General features: G+C 37.0%; 1 protein-coding gene and 1 long non-coding RNA gene across 3 annotated transcripts in view; one reads left to right on the forward strand and one right to left on the reverse strand.

Moving 5' to 3' along the window:
• The window catches only part of LOC138049277 (uncharacterized), a 36,857-nt gene extending 21,200 nt beyond the window's left edge, over positions 1-15,657 (reverse strand). Inside the window, exons 1-13 of one of the 2 annotated variants that reach the window (XM_068895481.1) lie at positions 15,559-15,618; positions 12,947-13,000; positions 11,939-11,986; positions 11,705-11,764; positions 10,428-10,496; positions 9,435-9,506; positions 7,492-7,625; positions 6,539-6,584; positions 5,649-5,664; positions 4,483-4,533; positions 3,314-3,380; positions 2,205-2,245; positions 1,665-1,732 (exon numbers count right to left, since the gene is read on the reverse strand). In XM_068895481.1, coding sequence (XP_068751582.1) covers positions 1,665-1,732; positions 2,205-2,245; positions 3,314-3,380; positions 4,483-4,533; positions 5,649-5,664; positions 6,539-6,584; positions 7,492-7,625; positions 9,435-9,506; positions 10,428-10,496; positions 11,705-11,764; positions 11,939-11,986; positions 12,947-13,000; positions 15,559-15,603 — 771 coding nt within the window. In that variant the 5' untranslated portion in view covers positions 15,604-15,618. Of the gene's footprint in view, positions 1-1,664; positions 1,733-2,204; positions 2,246-3,313; positions 3,381-4,482; positions 4,534-5,648; positions 5,665-6,538; positions 6,585-7,491; positions 7,626-9,434; positions 9,507-10,427; positions 10,497-11,704; positions 11,765-11,938; positions 11,987-12,946; positions 13,001-15,558 lie in introns of both variants that reach the window. The other variant, XM_068895483.1, reaches the window with a different exon arrangement.
• Positions 15,658-15,666: 9 nt separating this feature from the next.
• LOC138049278 (uncharacterized) lies at positions 15,667-18,851 on the forward strand. Its single transcript, XR_011132321.1, has 3 exons — positions 15,667-15,726; positions 15,922-16,226; positions 16,988-18,851. It is a non-coding gene; the product is annotated as an uncharacterized lncRNA (long non-coding RNA).
• The last annotated feature ends 11 nt before the right edge of the window (positions 18,852-18,862 follow it).

Genomic DNA, 18,862 nt, shown 5'->3' on the forward strand with positions numbered 1-18,862 from the left:
TTATAGAAGTTCTACATACATTTAATAGTCAAATTTAATTCGGATTGGAGCTATTCTTTCAAACCGAGGAACAACTACACGACACAGGTCATCCTTTTGTTCAAGATTAAATCAATTTTATGAAATCAGTTTCTTAGATTAAGAGTTCAATTTTACGCGTCTCTACCAAAAGTCAGGCGAAGTACATCCGGTTTTCCGCTTTCAATACACCTTATTCCAAAATGGCCACCATTATAGTATTCTTTTGTTTGCCTGAAAATTAATCCTTGTCGTCTCGCTGCAGCAAGGGCTAATAAGAATATTGGCCATTTTGGAATAAGGTGTATAAAAGCCAAGAATTCACTTAATCTGCTCTAATTAGACTAGATTTTAGTTGCACTCGTCCCAATTTGTAGAGCACTTGTGTATTTCGCTGGATAAGTTTATAAATAAAATTATCATTGTTATGCTTTTTGGTTAAAGACTGAGGAAACAGATTGCTAGAATTTGTTAAATGGTTCTTCAACATATATCTTGGACAATAAGAATGACTCGTGACATCTCCTCTTTGTGACATCTATATAAGTCAGTGTCACGAGAGAATTTTCGATTAAAGGTCTCGTCATATGTTCGAGGTGTAGTTTTTTGAAGCGTTCCTATTTCGCCAGTATTTATGCTATGAGGATAAAATAAACATCACTTTAATGCTCCTTGAATGTAGTTTTGAATCCAAAAATGTACTTTTTTGTTTGAACGTTATTTTTTCTTTGTTCGGCTCTAAAGGCAAAACCAGGTAGTCCGATTCTAGAGGCTTAAGCCACAAGGGATTCTGTTTTACATTTTTTTTAGGTAAATTTTCAGCTAAAAGGCCTGTGCCAGTGACTTTTTATATAATATATTGCGTTTTGTATTTTTTTATCTTCTATCAAAGTTTAAAATAGTGTTTTCAGCCGGCAATTTAGACAAAGAATGGTATAAAGTCAAAACACGTAAAAAAATTGAAAAACGCTGACACCGTTTTGTTGATTCAACTGTATTGAAAGAGTCGTGAAAATTTGAGCTGAATAGGACAAAAACTATTTGAGTTGTAGCTCCGAAAAGGGCGACTCACAGGCCCGGGCCAACCGTCGAACTTGTCATGAGACGAAGTTCAGATTGATAACAACAACACCAACAGAGGGGGAACTTAACTCATAATTTAAAAGATTGTATGCTAATGTATATTTTGGCCTCGATATCAAAATATTTATAACAGAGCATGCGTGGTCAGAGCGGTTTTTTGGCGCTATCTAACATGACCAGTTAGCGAGCTAGGTTGAATTCAACGCTGGTAAATGACGGCGAAAATCTGTAAACACGAAATACGTGTGCCTCATTTGCAAAAACCCAACGAACAGTCGTATTTTTTTCGTGACAGAAATAGCGGGGTTGTCACTAAGGAATGAGCATCCCACTGGGTTTGTAGGAAGATCAGCATTTTCCGCAGTATGGAATGTCGTTTTCTAGAATTGCAAACTGCAAACAGATCTTGAAAAAATCTATAAGATCATTGAGCCCAAACGCAATTTGTCGAAAATTGTAGGGCATTGTTGGGAATGATCTAACGAATCCCTTTGATTTCATTTTTCAACACACACACAAAAAAAGCTCAATAATATGGATAACTAATAAGGACTATTACCGACCTTCAGAATTTCAAGACGAGGATTTTCCGCCAATTTTTTGGACGAATCGTAGACTTCGTCGACATCACCTGTAGGAAATAAGTAGCCTTTTAGACCTACATCTGCACCACTGTGGCTACTAGGATTCCCATTTGCTGCCACAAAAGCGAACCTAAATCTCTGTGACGCCGGACCATACAACTTATTGCAAAATGGCCGCCATTTTAGCATTCTTTTGTTTCCATGCAAATTGGCCCTTTATGACCTCGCTTTCAAATGTAAAATTCAAAAGAATATTTAACCTTGAAAGAGGCCAAAAGGGCCAATTTGCATGGAAACAAAAGAATACTAAAATGGCGGCCATTTTAGAGTAAGGTGTATAGACGAAGAAAAAACAAAGAGTCGATGGTAACTGTGCAACCCTGCCTGTAGCCGATGCTCTTAAGGGTTGTCATTTTTCAGAGGGGAGGGGTTCTGAGCGCTTGCATCTTTAAATTGATCAGCAGATAGGTGTGGCAGTAATTATCAAACGAAACGATTTATGATTGAATACAGAATTACCTTCCATGCCAGAATCAACATCATCTCTATCAGGGTATCTCCTAAAAACAATAAACATTGTTATATAGCTGAATTTTTTCCCCCAACAGCGCGCGCTCTCATTAGTTACTTCGAGGTCACATGGCATCTAACAATAAAACTGTTTCCCGCCAAAAGTCTCTGAAATCTATGACGTCAGAGGGTAACAGTGCACTGTTACCCGCGAAAATTGACCGACGACCGCCGTTGTCGTTACCACTGCACGTTTTTCTTTTAGTGCTATGTAACAAATCACTTAATGACTGGTCCCTCGGGAAAACATTGAGATTCTCGAGAAACAAAATGAACTGTTTCCCTCGGGACCTAGACTTTCACTCGACAAAACGAGCACTTCGATTGGTTGATTTATGGTCACGTGCCGCTGATCAAATTCAAATGTATCCCGACCGGGATACACTTCCACAGCTCAGTTGCTGGCAAGGACATGGACAAAAGTGAAAACGCACGTGCAGAGCGTGCAAAGCTGTTGTTTTTGCTCACTCAATATGCAAATTTGTGACGTTCTCGTTGCCGTCGACGTTGTCGTTGCTAAAGCTCCCTATTATTCTTTTGTACCGTTGTAATAGCTGTAGCCGTAGTCATTTCTTGAACACACTTCAAATATTTACATTTGCAAGAAAGTCTGCCATTGGTCATCTAACCATGTCAAACGATAAGGACGGTGTCTACTAATTCAAAGATATTTTTGCCGCAGTTTATGACTATGCAGAAAATGTAGATCTTAACGAGTGTTGCTGAAATCCAAAAAGAAAAGTGGGGATAACTACGCATTTTTGAAGATAATTCATGGATAATATTTGTAAACAGCTTTAGAATACAAAGCAATGTATGGCGTTCTTTCTCAAATTGAAGCTTAATTATTTCTCAAAAGTTCATGGTTACCTCCACTTTTCTTTTTGGGTACCAAGAGTACCTACTAAGATCTACTTTCTCCAGATATTTTTAAACCGCGCAAAAATATCCCTGTATAAGTAAGCATCACCGATAGGAAACCCGAGTATCTCGAGATGCGCAGAACGTATGCGCAATAACAATAGAAGGCACCGTCCTTAAAAACATACATAACTTACATTTCAGGAATCATGTTGTATCTGCGTTGTTCCATAGAAAGAAGTTTGGCCTCCCTTAATCTTTTGTCTACAAAGAGAACGCAACAGCAAATAAATCGTACGTGTTACTGAAGCTCAAAAACAACCAGACCAGGTTTTGAGGCTATTGTGACTGTTACTTTTTACTTCAAGAAAAATACGTCTTTGAGCAAGAAACAAACACACCAAGAGGGCGGAACAACGTGTTTATTCTCCTCTACAATCACGTGGCAAACACAGGACACCCAACACAAAATAGGGAATACACCACAGTGCTCTTTTTCCTTCCACCTCCATATTGCCTTTGGTGTGACACGCTAGGTTCGAAAGAGTGCTAAAAAATCGGCTTGGTTTCTCTGTCGTCTACTTTGTTTTATTTGTTTTGTTTCTGCGCAAGTAGTGCTTTCTGTGGTCTATTAAAAGGGTATGACTGTTCCCAAGCGTTCAAATTATTGTGTGAAATTTGGATAGCGCGCATTTGCGATACCCATACCACGAAAAAACGACAAAGAAACCACAGTTGTCCTTAAACCGGTCTTTAGCGCATCCAAAGACGCTGTGCAGTTGAAGTTGTTGTTGTGGAGCCCAGAGCGTAAAATTAATGTATAGATGAGACCATTTACTGTCTGTGGCAAGAATGGAAATGGAAAGCAACTTGGATGAATTGATCATTGTTTTGCATCTTGCCTTATTCTGTTACAAAAATAGTCGACAATTCGATAATGATGGCACATTATACTATAATTTACAATTATTATTATTATTATTATTATTATTATTATTATTATTATTATTATTATTATTTATAATTATAATAATTGCGTAATCAGATAGGGCGAACTAAAACAATAAAAAGAACTGAACTCTGGCGACACACAAAAAAGTAAACCTTATCTAAACTGGTGTCACGTCGCTTGAAAAACGGTGATTAATAGCGCTAAGTTAAACTTGATAATTTAGACCGCGTTAAGAGTTTTATTATAATTATGTCTTGGATATCACATTGGTGGCGTTAAGTTTGTTTGTTAAAAGCTTAGTGCTAAAAATGTTATTGACGCAATTTATACAACGTGCAAAATTTAAACTGCAAATCAAAGTGAATTTAATGAAAATACTCTGGAGCATTTAAACGCCTTTTGAAAAGAACTTACTACGTGAAAACCCTCTGAAATAGGTTATAGCTGAAGAAAATGCAGACACAACTAAAACAGAAAAATCAATCAAAGAGTTATTTTTATAATTACATTTACAAATAAATAGCGCTTAATGTTGATGCTGGTACAACTGTTCAGGTAGTTATGCGCTAATTTAAGCAAAAGAAAAAAACTTAAAATACACGGTTTTACGAGGATTGCAAAGACAGACTAAAGTTAGAGTTATTCTTGCATGATCAGCCGACAGAAGTTGTTTATTGCAGGTGACTATGACCCCTTGACCTTCCGATAACCAATTTTCAATGCTCTACCACTGAGCTATAAAACAACTGTGAGAGGAGTGATGTGCACAATTGCGGAAATTAATTTTTAAGGTGGCTCGAACCAGTTTCACCACTTCTAAGAGACCTTCTTATTAAATGAGTTATAACTACTATACTGTATCACATAACAACAATGTTATGGTACCACACCAAACACCAATTACTGCTTAACAAAATGTGGCCCCTAGTGTGACGTAATAAGTTACCACGGCAACATGAAAGCTCTCCAAAAACATCTTACATTTTGTCTTTACTTGTTTATATATAAAAAATGAACTCAGTGACCACCATTTGTTATCGTAGAATAGCAATTAGCAATCCGACATTAAACTATCGCAAACGTTTTTTTAAAATTCCTGGAAGCTTACTCAGAGCTACGTTAACTTTTTCAAAAAACTACTAAACAACATTTGGTACCTGGTGTTTCATATGGTACCATAACATTGCTGTTACGTGATAAAGTGTTGTAGTGACAACCCTTCTACGGTGTAATAAGGTCTCTTAAAAGTGGTTCCAGCCACCTTAAAGGAATGAGGTATGATACAATGTGCTCTTTTGTTTTTCAATGAGGTGCAAATGATATGCAAGGCGGTTATCTGCAATCCTGCACCTTAGTATGTGAGAGCCATTGAACAATAACAATATTGTTTATTGGCTACTTTGCTCGAAAACTCAGCTACTTTTTTTCCCTAAATTGAAAAAAATTAAAGGCAGATTCTGTCAAACCTAAGATTTAAACTCATTTCGACAATGACAACATTGAGTCGTCTAAAATGTAATCATCAATAATTTTGCTTTTATTCTCTTAAAACAGTATGCCCCCAGACACCCCTACCATACCTGTCCCAGTTTCATTCTTTGTTTGACGTCATCCCAGTCAGTTACAGGTACGAAAGGAGAAAAGATGGAAAGAAAGAGAAAAAAGTTATAAATTGCTGAAAAAGGTTTGGAGTTAGGGTTAGGGTTATGGTTAGGTGCATTTTTCAGACATGAAAGTCCCAAGTTTGATCTTGTCCCCAGTAAGGCTTTTGCTTCAAATATCCATAAACACAGCAATGATGCAGGGACAGGGGTAAAGAGTGAAGTATTTGCAACTTTTCATTGATAAGTACTAGACTCAAAGCCATCACTACAGTAGAGTAATGACGCCCAATCAAGTGATTTTACTGTACCTTTAGAACAACAAGTGCAAACACTACGTCCTACAACAACCATGAAACAATCAAAGGTATAATGAGGACAAACAACTGTAGGAGAAAACAGGCCTTACACCAGAAAACCAACGCTGTTCTCTACTACCATAATTTCAATGTTCAATATTAGGTTTTGTTGCATTGACAGTCTTCCAAATGTCACTGTGACAATACTCATTAGACTTAGGAATAATTATTATTTTACGAGGGCACGCTGGATATGAAATGATAGATAACCAACGAGGAACATAGCGCCGAGATGGTTATAATCGCTTTATATCCAGCAAACCCGAGTACAGTAATTATTTTAATAAAAACTCCAGGATCAATAGCTCTTCCATGTTGATTTTATTTGGCTTTTGCCGGCCATATTTTTTCAGACCTGAAAAAAATGTTTTCAGCTCGCTTTATTGCTGATGCATTCCTTGATCATATTTGGTACAGCAGGTATATGAACTGATAGCCTGTGTCTGGCAAGGCCAATGAAAATGCTGGAAATCTGATATCCGTAGTTCAGTTTTTAACAATATATATTACCTGTGGTTTGTCTGCAATGTCAATTCCTTCTTCAAGTTTGCTTATCCTGCAAAAAATTAAAAATCTGTTCATACAATTTATACAATGCAATTCAAAGTGTGGTGTACTTTTGTACTTTACAACTCTAACTTATTTGATACAGTTACTATACATAATGAGATTCATGTTACTTGATGTAGGTGTCACAAAGTGACCCTCTCACCATGACCTCTTTTAACCACTGCACAACCCTTGTGCTGTATACATGTATGCAAAGTATCATGAATTTCACTTGGCAACTGCATTGGACATGTAAAAACGTAACTGTATGTACCATGACATTGCAAATCTTTCCTCGTACTCCACCCTTTTTCCGTCTTAATTAATTTAACCCTTCTTCCGCAAATTCATCGATCTATCAACCCAACCCTCCCTTCTCCAAATTCATCCAACTGCCCACCCTACTGGACCCTCCAATCTCCAAATTCAGTTGCCTGCTCACCCACAACCCACCCAAAACCTCTTGTGCTATAAAATACTTTATTTTTAAGCTAGTGAGTAATGTCATCACTAAAACCTTATCAGCTGGAAACCACACCAAGTTATGGCAGACCATTATATGAAAAAAAGTGGAGTTAAAATACAGTTTTCCTCCTGAAATTACGACAGAAAATTTTGTCTGTTGAGCATTCAGTGTAAGTACTTTCAAAATGTGAAGAAAACAACTGAGAACTGAGTTCTTCATTGTAGTAAAGCCGTACCACATAAAAAAATGTTACCCCACCCTTAACTCAACAAAAAACACAATCCTACCTCTCCTCATCCCATCGTCTTCCTTCCAAAATGCATCAAAGCACTCAATCACACCCTCTCTCTTATCAAAAAAAAAACCTAACCTGCAGCCCACATGGCACAAATATACACTTGCACAAAAGAAACAGGCCATTTTAATTGTTTTTCTTTACAAAACCTACCAGCGATACATGCTGCCTTTGGAAGGTGCTTGAAAAAGATATGATGGAGCTTGAGAATTTGCTCCTCTCCCAGCAAAGGAAACTCTGAAGACATTTCTTCTATTTACGGTCAATCTTTTTCTAGTTCTGTATGGCTAAAAAGAAAGAAATGAAATTGTGGCAAGTATTCATACACCTGCATAATGATCATTAAATTTTGTTAAAATTAATGATTGATATGATTATATTGACATGCATAATGAATTTTTCAGGTGAAATAGACCTTTTTGCAGACACAGCAGCCATTTTGATTTCTCATTTTGAAAGACATTATGGGATGATCAGGGGGCAAATTACCCCTGATTATCCCATAATGTCTTTCGAAACAATAGAAATAAAAAATGGCTGCTGTATCGGTAAAAAGGTCTATTCAGATGAAACAGTGTTAACCTAACTTTTCCTTTTTTTCTTCCATTAAACCTGACAAAACAGAGACAGTACACATCTGTACTTATTGCACTTAGATAATTTTTATGACAACTGTACCTTTTACAGTTTTCTTACTTATGAACCTCCAGCTATACCAACGAGGACAGACCACAACAATAGGGAACTCCATACCCTACTCTTTAATAAGCTGCAGGAGTGACATGCGGCTGCAAGACCACCAGCCAAGAGCTACCTTTCCTTGCCCGGATTGTCAGCAGCAGTGCCGTTCTCAAATAGGACTGCAGAGCCACCGCAGACTGAAAAAAGATCCGACGATTACGACGGCTCAGCCCACCACCACCACCCTACTCATTGCAAATTTACATAATGTGTGGGTTCTATGATATCCCACAGAGTTATGAATAGTGAAGGGTTGTGAGACAGGGCCTACAGTAAATATTGTCGTTACCCATTGATTTTACTCTTGATAATCTATTGCCAGACTATCAATAATTGTATCTGTCTATAGATCAGGAACCTCTTTGGTTCGAAAGGGTTTATAAATACAGCTATATAATTATGTCCACTCAAAAACTATGATACTCACTAATCCTTTTGTCCCCTAAAATTAAGGACCACTTACAGCATAGAATTCACTTTGATGAACACCAGCCATTATTATTTTTACTTGTCAAAAAATAAATAAATAAAAATAAAAATAATTATAATTGGAGATCGGGCACCAGTAGCTCTCTTGGTTGAGCATCAGGCTGCCATGTGGGAGGTTGTGAGTTCGACTCCGGCCGGACCAACACTCTGAGTCTTTAAATAACTGAGGAGAAAGTGCTACCTTTTGTAATTACATCTGCAAATGGTTAAGACTTTCAAGTCTTCTCAGATAAGGACTATAAACCGTTGGACCCGTCTCACAACCCTTCATTAATGTTCACAACCCAGTGGGACGTAAAAGAACTCACACACTATTCGTAAAGAGTAGGGCATGGAGCTCCCGGTGTTGTGGTCAGGCCTCATTTCATTCATTCATGTGCTGGGTGAGATCGCTAATGGACTGATAGCGGCTTCCAGCGGCGCCTATAAAATTATGCTGATGTCCGATCTCACCCATAGATCCCTTGCTTGTAAAGCGCACTTGAAGATGTTAATAGAAAATGAGCTAATATAAATTCATTACCATTATCTCTTAGGGGTTAAAGGGTATCACAAATAATCGTAATGATTTTTTTTAGTAATTGCATGCTGGATACAATGTACCTGCCGCTATTGTGATCTTGTAGCTACATCGTTTGTCAATGAAGAATGTAACAACACGCTATTCATACATATGCAAACAAGTGGCCGAGTAATCTGCAATTTATACATAAAGGTAATTTTTTTTTGTTTCAAAGTTTTCCAATGTTATAATATAATATAATTATATGTTCTACTTCTTTGTTTTTATGCTTCCAAAAAAATAGTGAACAGCCATTTTTTGTTCAGAAAGAAAAAATTATTGTTATTTATTTTGAAAACCATACCTCATATCCAACATCAACCATTGATATTTGAGTGCCTTTCTTCAATACAATGAATGCCTCTTTCTTTTCATTCTGAAGAAAGATCCAACAGGAAAGTAGTATGCATATCATTTCGAAAAAAGCAGGGTCATTATTAATATGAACTCATACTTATAATGACCAAATCCCAGATGCCTCGTTAGCTCAACTGGTAGAGCACTGAACTGAACTGAAAACTGAAAAACTTTATTTAAACACGAGACATTGATGAGCCTTACAAAAATGTACGTGTATTGCACTGGTCAGGGTTCTAATCCTGTCCAAGCCAGAATTTTTCAGGCTTTAATTCCTTCATTACTGCTCAAGTAACATTTTTAATTACATGTATTAATGGCTGCGATGTGACTACATCTTAACTTGATTCATCTATACACAGTTGAAATATATACAGCTTTCACATTTGTCATATCCTTTATGGATTCAATCTGAACTCACGTGATATGACCAACTCTCAGATATTGGTTTGATAGCTCAATTGGTGTACAGCTCTGCACCGGTATCGCAGAGGTCTGGGTTCAAATCCCGAATGTTCAAGACTGAACTTTTCAGGCTTTCCTTTCGTTACTGCCCATTGACAAGTAACGTTCACTTGATTAATAACTGCGATGATCAGCACTTTAAATTGATTCTCTCCATAGTTCACGTATTGTTGTGATACATGCATGCACATGTAATAATAACATTTTATTTTTTTGCTCAGATGTGACTACATGTAGTTATAGGAGCTACAGCATTGCCTGGTTGTGTGATGGGGTCTACAGCTTGTCATCCTTATCTGAGAAGATTAGAGCATCTAACCATTTGCAGTTGTCATTACAAGGGCAGTAAGTTCTCCTCCCTCATTTTAAGATGGTCTGGATAGAGTTTTTGATCCTGCAGGATCGTCCCATACAGTAGTCTGATGTAACTAAGCGAACCGGTGGGCAGCCAATCATGTACATGCACAAAAAATACCTCATTGGAAGGTCCCACTAGACTTGCAGGGGGAAGACCGTCTCCAGAATTAGTAGGCAAGGATAGATCCTGTGAAAATATCAAGTTAAAATATTAATAATGAAGTACATTGTAAATTTTACGGTTGTCCCATGTTTATTTTAAAGCTCCTTGTATCAGAATGGAAGGGTAAATTGTCGCACCTTACAGTGATATTCTAGATAGCTATGCCCATGAACTATATAAAAAAAATATATGAAGGATGCTAAAAATCACGATATTATTTCCCTGATTTCCCCAAAAGATGAAAAAGTGTCTGCTCCTTCATTCAGAGAGGTCACCTACTTTTTTCCAGAGACAAACTCTTTCAAAACTAAGATTGAAATTCACTTTGACAATGATCACAGTCGGACTTTACTCAAACCAGCCATCAACTTCAAATTTTAGTTTAATAAAAGGTGTTAAAACACCTCTGAAAGTCACACAAGATTGTTTCCTCAAGTGAAGGCACCAAGGAAATTTGAGATTCTGAAATCCAACAAATTTTGTAATATTTAAAGAACACTTCCCTGGAAAAAAGTCAGCAGGGTTGCCATTAGAATTTGAAACAGCCATATGCATTGCTGTGTTATTTTCAGCCGTAACACTGCAACTGATTGACAAACTTATCAACTTGATGGGGACAACTTTAACCCTTTCACTCTTGAGGGGTTCCCTATTGACGAGTAAAATCGTCTGGTGTTAGACAGAGTATAATCTATTAGTCTCAGTGTCACTTACAGGAGTGAAAGGGAACTTAAAGGCCTGTAACACTTGCAAACAACACCTGTGACAGCTATTACAGGTTAACAGATGAGTAGCATGATCACTGTACCCTGCACTGTGAAATTATTGTGTTTGTTATTGGAAACTTTACGGGTTCAATAGGCCTTTTGCAACAAACGATTACACGGTACAAAATCCGCCATGCAGGAGGGCAAGCTCATTATTATTCCCCCACTGGGACACTAAAACAAAGGCAAGTCAAGCTTGACTGGTTCAGGTCTCTTTGTTTTAATGTCCCAGTGGGGGAATAATAATGAGCTTTCCCTCCAGCATGGCGGAGTTTGTACCATGTGATCGTTTGTTGCAAAAGGCCTATTGAGAATCAGACTGGTCAAGGAATATGATATTTTATTATTGTAAACATTACACCCTGAGATTATAATTTGGTATTCATGAATGGAGATTCCCTTTCAAAGAGAAAGTTTTAAATCTTTTAATGATCAATCATGGAACTGTGTGACATCTTTTATTACCCTGTATAGTCTAATAGTCGATCCACACAAGTCAACCCAGAATGTTTGCCAGACATTTTCCTGCAAAAGAAAAGAAAACAATATAAATAATTTTATTATTAACCAACGGCTTGATCCATTCTTACCAAACAAATGTCAGTCTACGAACTATAAACATGTAGACACTGTGCAATATCATACATGTAGTCACTGATTAGAAATGATTCAATTTGTTTCAAGTATTTTTTGCAATACCTTAATTTTCTTTGGATCAATCAACTGAGTACAGTTCAGGTAACCCCACTGAAATGAGAAACAGTATTAATTTTACTAATTCTTTAATAAAATTACTTTTTTCCTGAACTACTTTAATAGTAAAAAGTTGTTAACATAACTATTTTTTTCCTACATGTACTGTGCTTTAATTTAAAACCCAATAACTCCTAAACCGCCCCCTAATAGCGAGTAAAATCGTCTGGTGATAGACAGAGTAAAATCTATTATTATAAGTCTCACTCCTACAGTTTAAGCAGGAGTCAATGGATTAAAATCTTTGTGGACAAAGTTGTCATCTCTGCAACAAAGCTACACTATCATTTCATGAAATTTTAACAAAGTTAGGGTGTGAACTGTTTGATGGTATCCCTGCTCACGCCCCATCTTTGCTTGCCATAGTAAGAGCAATCTGGTGAGAGCAAAAAAATCTACCAAGAGGGTAGGGAGTGGGAAAGGAAATGTAGAGCCTCAATCCCTACCCACTTAGTCGATTTGTCACTCTCCCCAGATGATACTTGCAGATGACGAACAAAGATGGCAGCAGTTCACATTAAAGGGAGCCTTCACTAAAACAGTAATATATCTTTAAAATAGTTAACATAATGCTCACAATGAAAATTGTTCAAACGTTTTCCAATGGGAGCGTTTGTATCCGAAATAAATAAATTTTAAAAACCGTTGTTTTGGTTTTCAAATTTCCTGGGCGCCGCCATCTTGAATAATAATGGTTGCCCTATTGTTTTAAAACAAAAGCTCTTTGTGCAAATACAAAAGAGCAACCATAACACGTCACAATTATTCAAGATGGCGGCGCCCAGGAAATTTGAAAACCAAAACAAGCATTTTTGAAATTCATTTATTTCGGATACAAACGATTCCATTGGAAAACGTTTGAACAATTTTGATTGTAAACATTATGTTAAATATTTTGAAGTTGTATTCTTGTTTTAGTGAAGGTTTCCTTTAAAGCTGGTGATTTTGACTTACATGAATGCAAGATAAATCAATAGACTCTGTGGATCCTGCTACACCCGATGTGCTCTGACAATACAACCATAAAAATAAGATTAAATAATGTTAATGGCAAAATCACATTCCACTAAATCAAGCATACGTAAATAATCCAGAGAGCCATCTAATGAGTATCACACATGTTCACATGTATGCAATTTTTATTTTCTTTCCTCAATAATTGTTATTTCTCTCTTTTTGAACGGTGCAAGCGACACACAAGTGTATTAATATTCATAAACGCAAATTATAATGTGATGATGATATAATTTATTCATATGAATAATGTATGCATCATTCTCAAATTTGCTCTCTTGGGCTTTTGGTTTCCACATCACAAATGTGCTTTATAAGGTGACTTTACGATGCAGTTACACCATACAGCTACATGTATGCTGTCAGTCGTTACTTTTACTTTGAAACTGCATGATGCAGTTCGAGTCAAAGACCCACATTTCACCCTTGCTCACTACAGAGTTGCCAGTAGCTCAGAGGCATGAGCATCCGACTAGATCACAGAGGGTTGTGGGTTCAAATCCCATCTGGAACTCGGATTTTTTGAGAGTTTCCAATAGATGAAAGTTCAGCAACACACAGATTATTATAATAATAATTTTAAGCTGAGAGTTAAAATGTAATACTGTATTATCACCATCACGTTCTTATTTTTCCCTGAATTGCCTTAAAAGTGTAGCTATTTTTATTGAACAGTACATGTATGATCTGTCATCACTTTTTTAAAATATTATTACCAGAAAGATGGGCATTAAAACTTACAAATTGACATGTCCTCTTTACCAGTAAAATGAAAAAAACAATAACAAAAATTTAACATGAAAGAGTGCAAATTTCCTTAACTCAACTGCTGGTACTGCAGCTACTATACAAACACATGTGTACTGTCACCTGGTCCAGTTTGTAAATAAGGATTGCAGACATTATGGAATTTTAATTTACATACTGAATATATCAATTTTCTTTCTCATGGACAAAGGTCGCTGCTCTGTACATTGAATTAAATTTTGATACAAATTTTCACCCACAATTTTTCCTGTTCATGTCTTACAAAAGTGAAAACCTTGAATCAAAGAACTGAAAGGTTTTCAAGGGTTTTTTTCCCCAACAGGCTAAAGTTAGAAAAAAACTTTAAATGTGCAATTTGATGCCATTTTGTACAAATCTGTCAATAAAAAGATGGAAATAGCTGTGCAAAACAAGGTCGTAAATGGCCTTAATTTGGTCTAAACATTTAAGTTTCCACCTTTTGTTGCCTAAACTCATTAAGTATGGGTCAATCCATGGCACATTTCTGTCAATACAAGCTTTTTTGCATAAGCTGTTGGTGGAGATAATGTCTATCTGCTTTCAGTTGGTATGGTCTGGCTATTGTACCCTAGACTGGTACATGTACTGACTGTACGTGTACAAGGTATAGCCTTTAAACAGACCATGAAATTAGGCAGTGATAGAAACATTTTGCAAAAAATTCCCTACAAATTTATCATTATTCCCAGGTTACCTGTTTATAATCTAAAAAATCAACATCAAAGAGTAAGCCCAGAGTTGCAGTCAACACCCCACCCCACCCCACTCCTCTACCTCATATGCCTGATCCCAATCCCCACATGAATATCACATTAGTTTCTCCTGCCGGGCAGTAATGATCTGGGGTGTCAAATATCTCACGAAGCCATCGTTTGCACAAAATTCGAGTTTTTCGCCTAAGACAGATGTTGCGTTGTTTTGTGGTATAAGTTGTTTATTGCCCTAAAATGTAAAGCCACTCCGTTCAATCCAGCTTGATTTCTTGTTAAGCTACAATTTCTCGACAACTTGCGCTTGCTAGAACGTTTTGAAGTCAACAATCGATCAGGGTCGTTCATATTATGTTGCAATCAGATAAACTTACGCGCAAGATTAAAATGGATTTGGCGTTCACGTTTTCAGTCAAGGTTACCCTCTTAATAAGGAACACAAAGATCCACAATGTGTAGTCCTCAAAGACGCAATAAGGGGACAATAGATTTCTCATTACACAATGTTGTTTTCATTATTATTATCCAGAAATGCTTTAAACGCAGCAAGATTCTTTCGTTCTCTGGCCGGGTTCCTTCTTTGCAATAAACTTAAAGGAAAACAAAACATCCAACCATTCCTAGACATAACTACTAATCTTATTCCAATTTAAGACGCTTGCTTTTCTTAACAAAAGTAAGACCGAATAATCATTAAGATTCGCGTACAAAGACAACATAAAAGTTAAAACAAATAGATCTGACACCCTAAACATTTGATGAAGCGCATCTCTCAAAGCGCCAAGACGTAAGGAAAACACCAAACATTTACATTAGAAGAGTCTGAATAACATAAAATGATTAAAAATGCAAAGATAAGCCCTATGGCGCAAAAATTCGACGCGATGTTCGGCTGTTTGACAGCGATGAATTTTTTGATGCTTTTTCGCGCTACAAACAAATGCTCGAAGACAAGACACCAGCATACGACATACTTAATTAGTGAGCCCCTCTGTTAACCAAAATCGGTAACGGTAAAAGGTTTAAATATGGAAAAAGTTGACAGCCCTTTACCTCGTTTTCCGAAGACGCGAGACCGTCTTCCGCTAACTCTGCCATATTTACTACTGTCAATGTATATGCCACAGTAAAGCCCATATATGGAATAATCGCTCACTTCCGTCTAAGTTCATGATGATGAGGAACGGCTTCCGTTTATTAGAATGCTGTTGTTATTCCACGGTAAGTATCTTTGAAGACATTATCCAACCTACTTTAGAACGAAGACAATCTTGTATTTTCTTTGAAAGAAACTTTTGAAATGTCTACATTGCTTTAAAAATGTTGCTTAGTCTTTGCAAATATTACCCACTCCCGGCAGATATGTACGTATGTTTCTCAACAATACTGTACTTCATTGTTTAATTTATTCATCAGTCACTTTAAAGAAATTTCTCGATCCGGAACAGTGGCTTCCGTGCACGTTTGGACCAGCCCGCTGTAAGTCAGTGGAACAATTCGCTGGACTGCTCACAATCCAAGTTTTCTTCTTCTCTTTAAAGTCCAAACTCACCAATAAAAAGAGGAAAACCAGCCCACAAATTACTATTTGCGGACATTAAAGACACTCTAACGTTGTCATTCTAGAATAAGTTCAGTGGCTGCCGTCTCAAAAAGCTCCTTGTGGTTGTGATTTCTTATTTAAAATGGATACCCGCGGATTTGATATTATCAAGATCAAGGTCAGTTGACTAATAGCTTTTCGGATTCTATCATTACTTCATCAGTATTTTAAACAACAACTCAAGACCAATATTTTTATTTGTGGTTGACATCAAACAAAGTACTAGCGAGGTATTTATATCCCACACCACACATGGAGGCTAATTTGTAAGAGGAAGTGCGGGATTGCGCGGCTGACGTGATCGTGAGCGTGTAAAATTCACTGTTCAGCGATAAAGGAAGTTAAAGTAAAGAAAGGGTGCACTCGGGGGCACTCAACGAGAATATAGTTCAAAACCACTCAAACATATCATTGTTAAATGTATTTAAGTATTTAAACGGTAGATATAGGCATATTTTTATCCCCTTTTTGATTTTTCATCTGTTCGGATTTCCTAGCTGAAAGTCTAGTGATCCGAAAATTATGGCGATCAAAACTTACCTATTCGAAAATTTTAGCCAGAAAAAAGGATCACGAAAATTCTAGGTGACCTTTTTAGGGTAAAAATCCGTTTAAAATGGGCAATTATACCATTTTTCAGATGTTCGAAAATCCTAGGAGAGGCAAGATCTCAAATCGTCTTCCGAACAGATATTTTCCGAAAATTGACGTTGGGTGGCCCTGTGCACTGGGCAAGATAAAGGCATAAAATTAGAATAGAATGAAAGGTGGGAATCATATATTAGTGATCGTTGACGTTACAGCAGCTGTTTTGGTGTACCAAAACATATTTTAAGTACAATGTGTACTAAATGGACCTTTTAATTTCCTTCATTCCAGGTTTGATTTATTCCAGAGTTTTTAAGCAAACAAGCAACCGTGGACATTAACTGCGGTCATGGTATTATCTTGGTAGAGTTAGAGAAGAAAGTGATTTGCAAATTTTTAGTCACCTCATGATAAACGTCTACAGGACTCGAGGCTTCTCCAAAAAACAGACTGAAGTATGTAAAGTGTCTGACTGTAGATGCACTCATTGATGTGACGTAAGAGGTCACCATGGCAACTAAAAAGTCACCTAAAAGTCAACAACAACAACAACTTCATTACTTTGTTTAAGTGGGAAAAAAAGATTTACAAATATATAGCGGGAACAGAAAATTTACAAGTTTGATTTTCGAATTCGAGGCTTGGTGGTGAAATTAGCCAGTCAGACGTCATCTCGCATAAGAGCTAGCTAATTAAATTATCTAATTCGGAAAATGCCATAATACTATTTCCAGTTTCTCGTGGGACTTACAATGGACTTAAAACCACCTCCCCCCCCCCAAAAAAAAAAAAAAAATTACAACTTTTTTTTTTTTGGGGGGGGGGGGGTGAGGGGAAGGGCAAACAAAGAGTATTATGGTATTTTCCGAAGTGGCCTACTGTCCGGTCAAGCACGAGGATCACTCCTTTTTTTGCCCGTTGGCAATCGAACGCAAGATAAATCAGATACTATACACAGCCCTTTACAACTTCTAGTAGTTGTCCTGTAGGGCTCTAGGACACATCTCCGACTATAGCAAAATATTTGTTTACATTTATTTGCCTCGTAATTACAAGGCAGTCAGTCAAGAAAAAGTACCGAATATTAAAAGTGCGTTGTATTATGAGCAAGCTCTGAAAATTTGAATGCGATATTCCAGATAATCTCTTGGCAAAGATGCTTTGAAAATTCTAAATTTCACTAACGGATGTATGATATCATTAGCGCTTTCGCCACTCAAGAATTCATCGTTTTTGATGGCTGATAACTGGCTCGTCAAATTAAAGCTTAAAGGCTTAAAATTGGAGATTTCACCTTATTTAATAAGTTCGTTCGAAATTTTTGCATAGTAGAAAGTGAGCACAATTATTTTCTTTGGTGGAGTTTATTGCTGACCGTAAATAAGTCCACGTCTACCCGTACCAGGCATCTTCGGTCCCCGAAAACGGAGATTTTTCAAAACGCTCTTCAGGCTTAGATTTTTGAAAACGGAAGTTTATCGTATTCGAATACGATGACGTCAGAGGCGCTCATGATACCAGTATGAGTGCGCATGCGGAATATAGGAAGAGGCTAGCGTTTTCGAATCGTTTTCGCGCATTCGTGTGGACAGGCAAATACGATTCGTGGACGCAGAGTCTTCTTAAAATGTTTATTCCAGGTTTAATAACACTCGGAAAGTCTTACCTCGTCTTTATTCTTTTACATACAGTTCAGCTATCACTGAGCTATCAAACAACTGCATTAATGCCTGTTTAATTTCACGAAGTACCTCCTTCGTTCGATGTCACCGGCCATCTGACCTGCCTCGTGTTTTCTCGCATTTAAGTCTAAGAACCCATTTCAAATAGCGCTGATAAACAGTGTTTCTTTAAGTCTAAGTACCCATTTTAAAACGGTTAGCTTTCAATAACTGTGTTGCTATGTCGTTCATAATCATTCTAAGAAGACTCCCGTATGAATAGCAAATAGGGAGTTTAAGAAACGATGACGGGTACGGCAACGACAACGACAACTATTACGTGAAATGACCAATTTTAAGGTTTTGACGACAACGTGGACAAACTACAGTGAATCTTTGAGTCTCACTCTTTACTTCAAATCCGTCCTTACCAAACCAGTTATAGGACACTTCGCTCATATTGAAGAATATAAACAAGATGGAATAATCATGAAGTACTTAGAAT

The sequence above is a fragment of the Montipora capricornis genome, chromosome 5 (genome assembly GCF_036669925.1).
Source record: "Montipora capricornis isolate CH-2021 chromosome 5, ASM3666992v2, whole genome shotgun sequence".
Lineage (NCBI taxonomy): Eukaryota > Metazoa > Cnidaria > Anthozoa > Scleractinia > Acroporidae > Montipora > Montipora capricornis.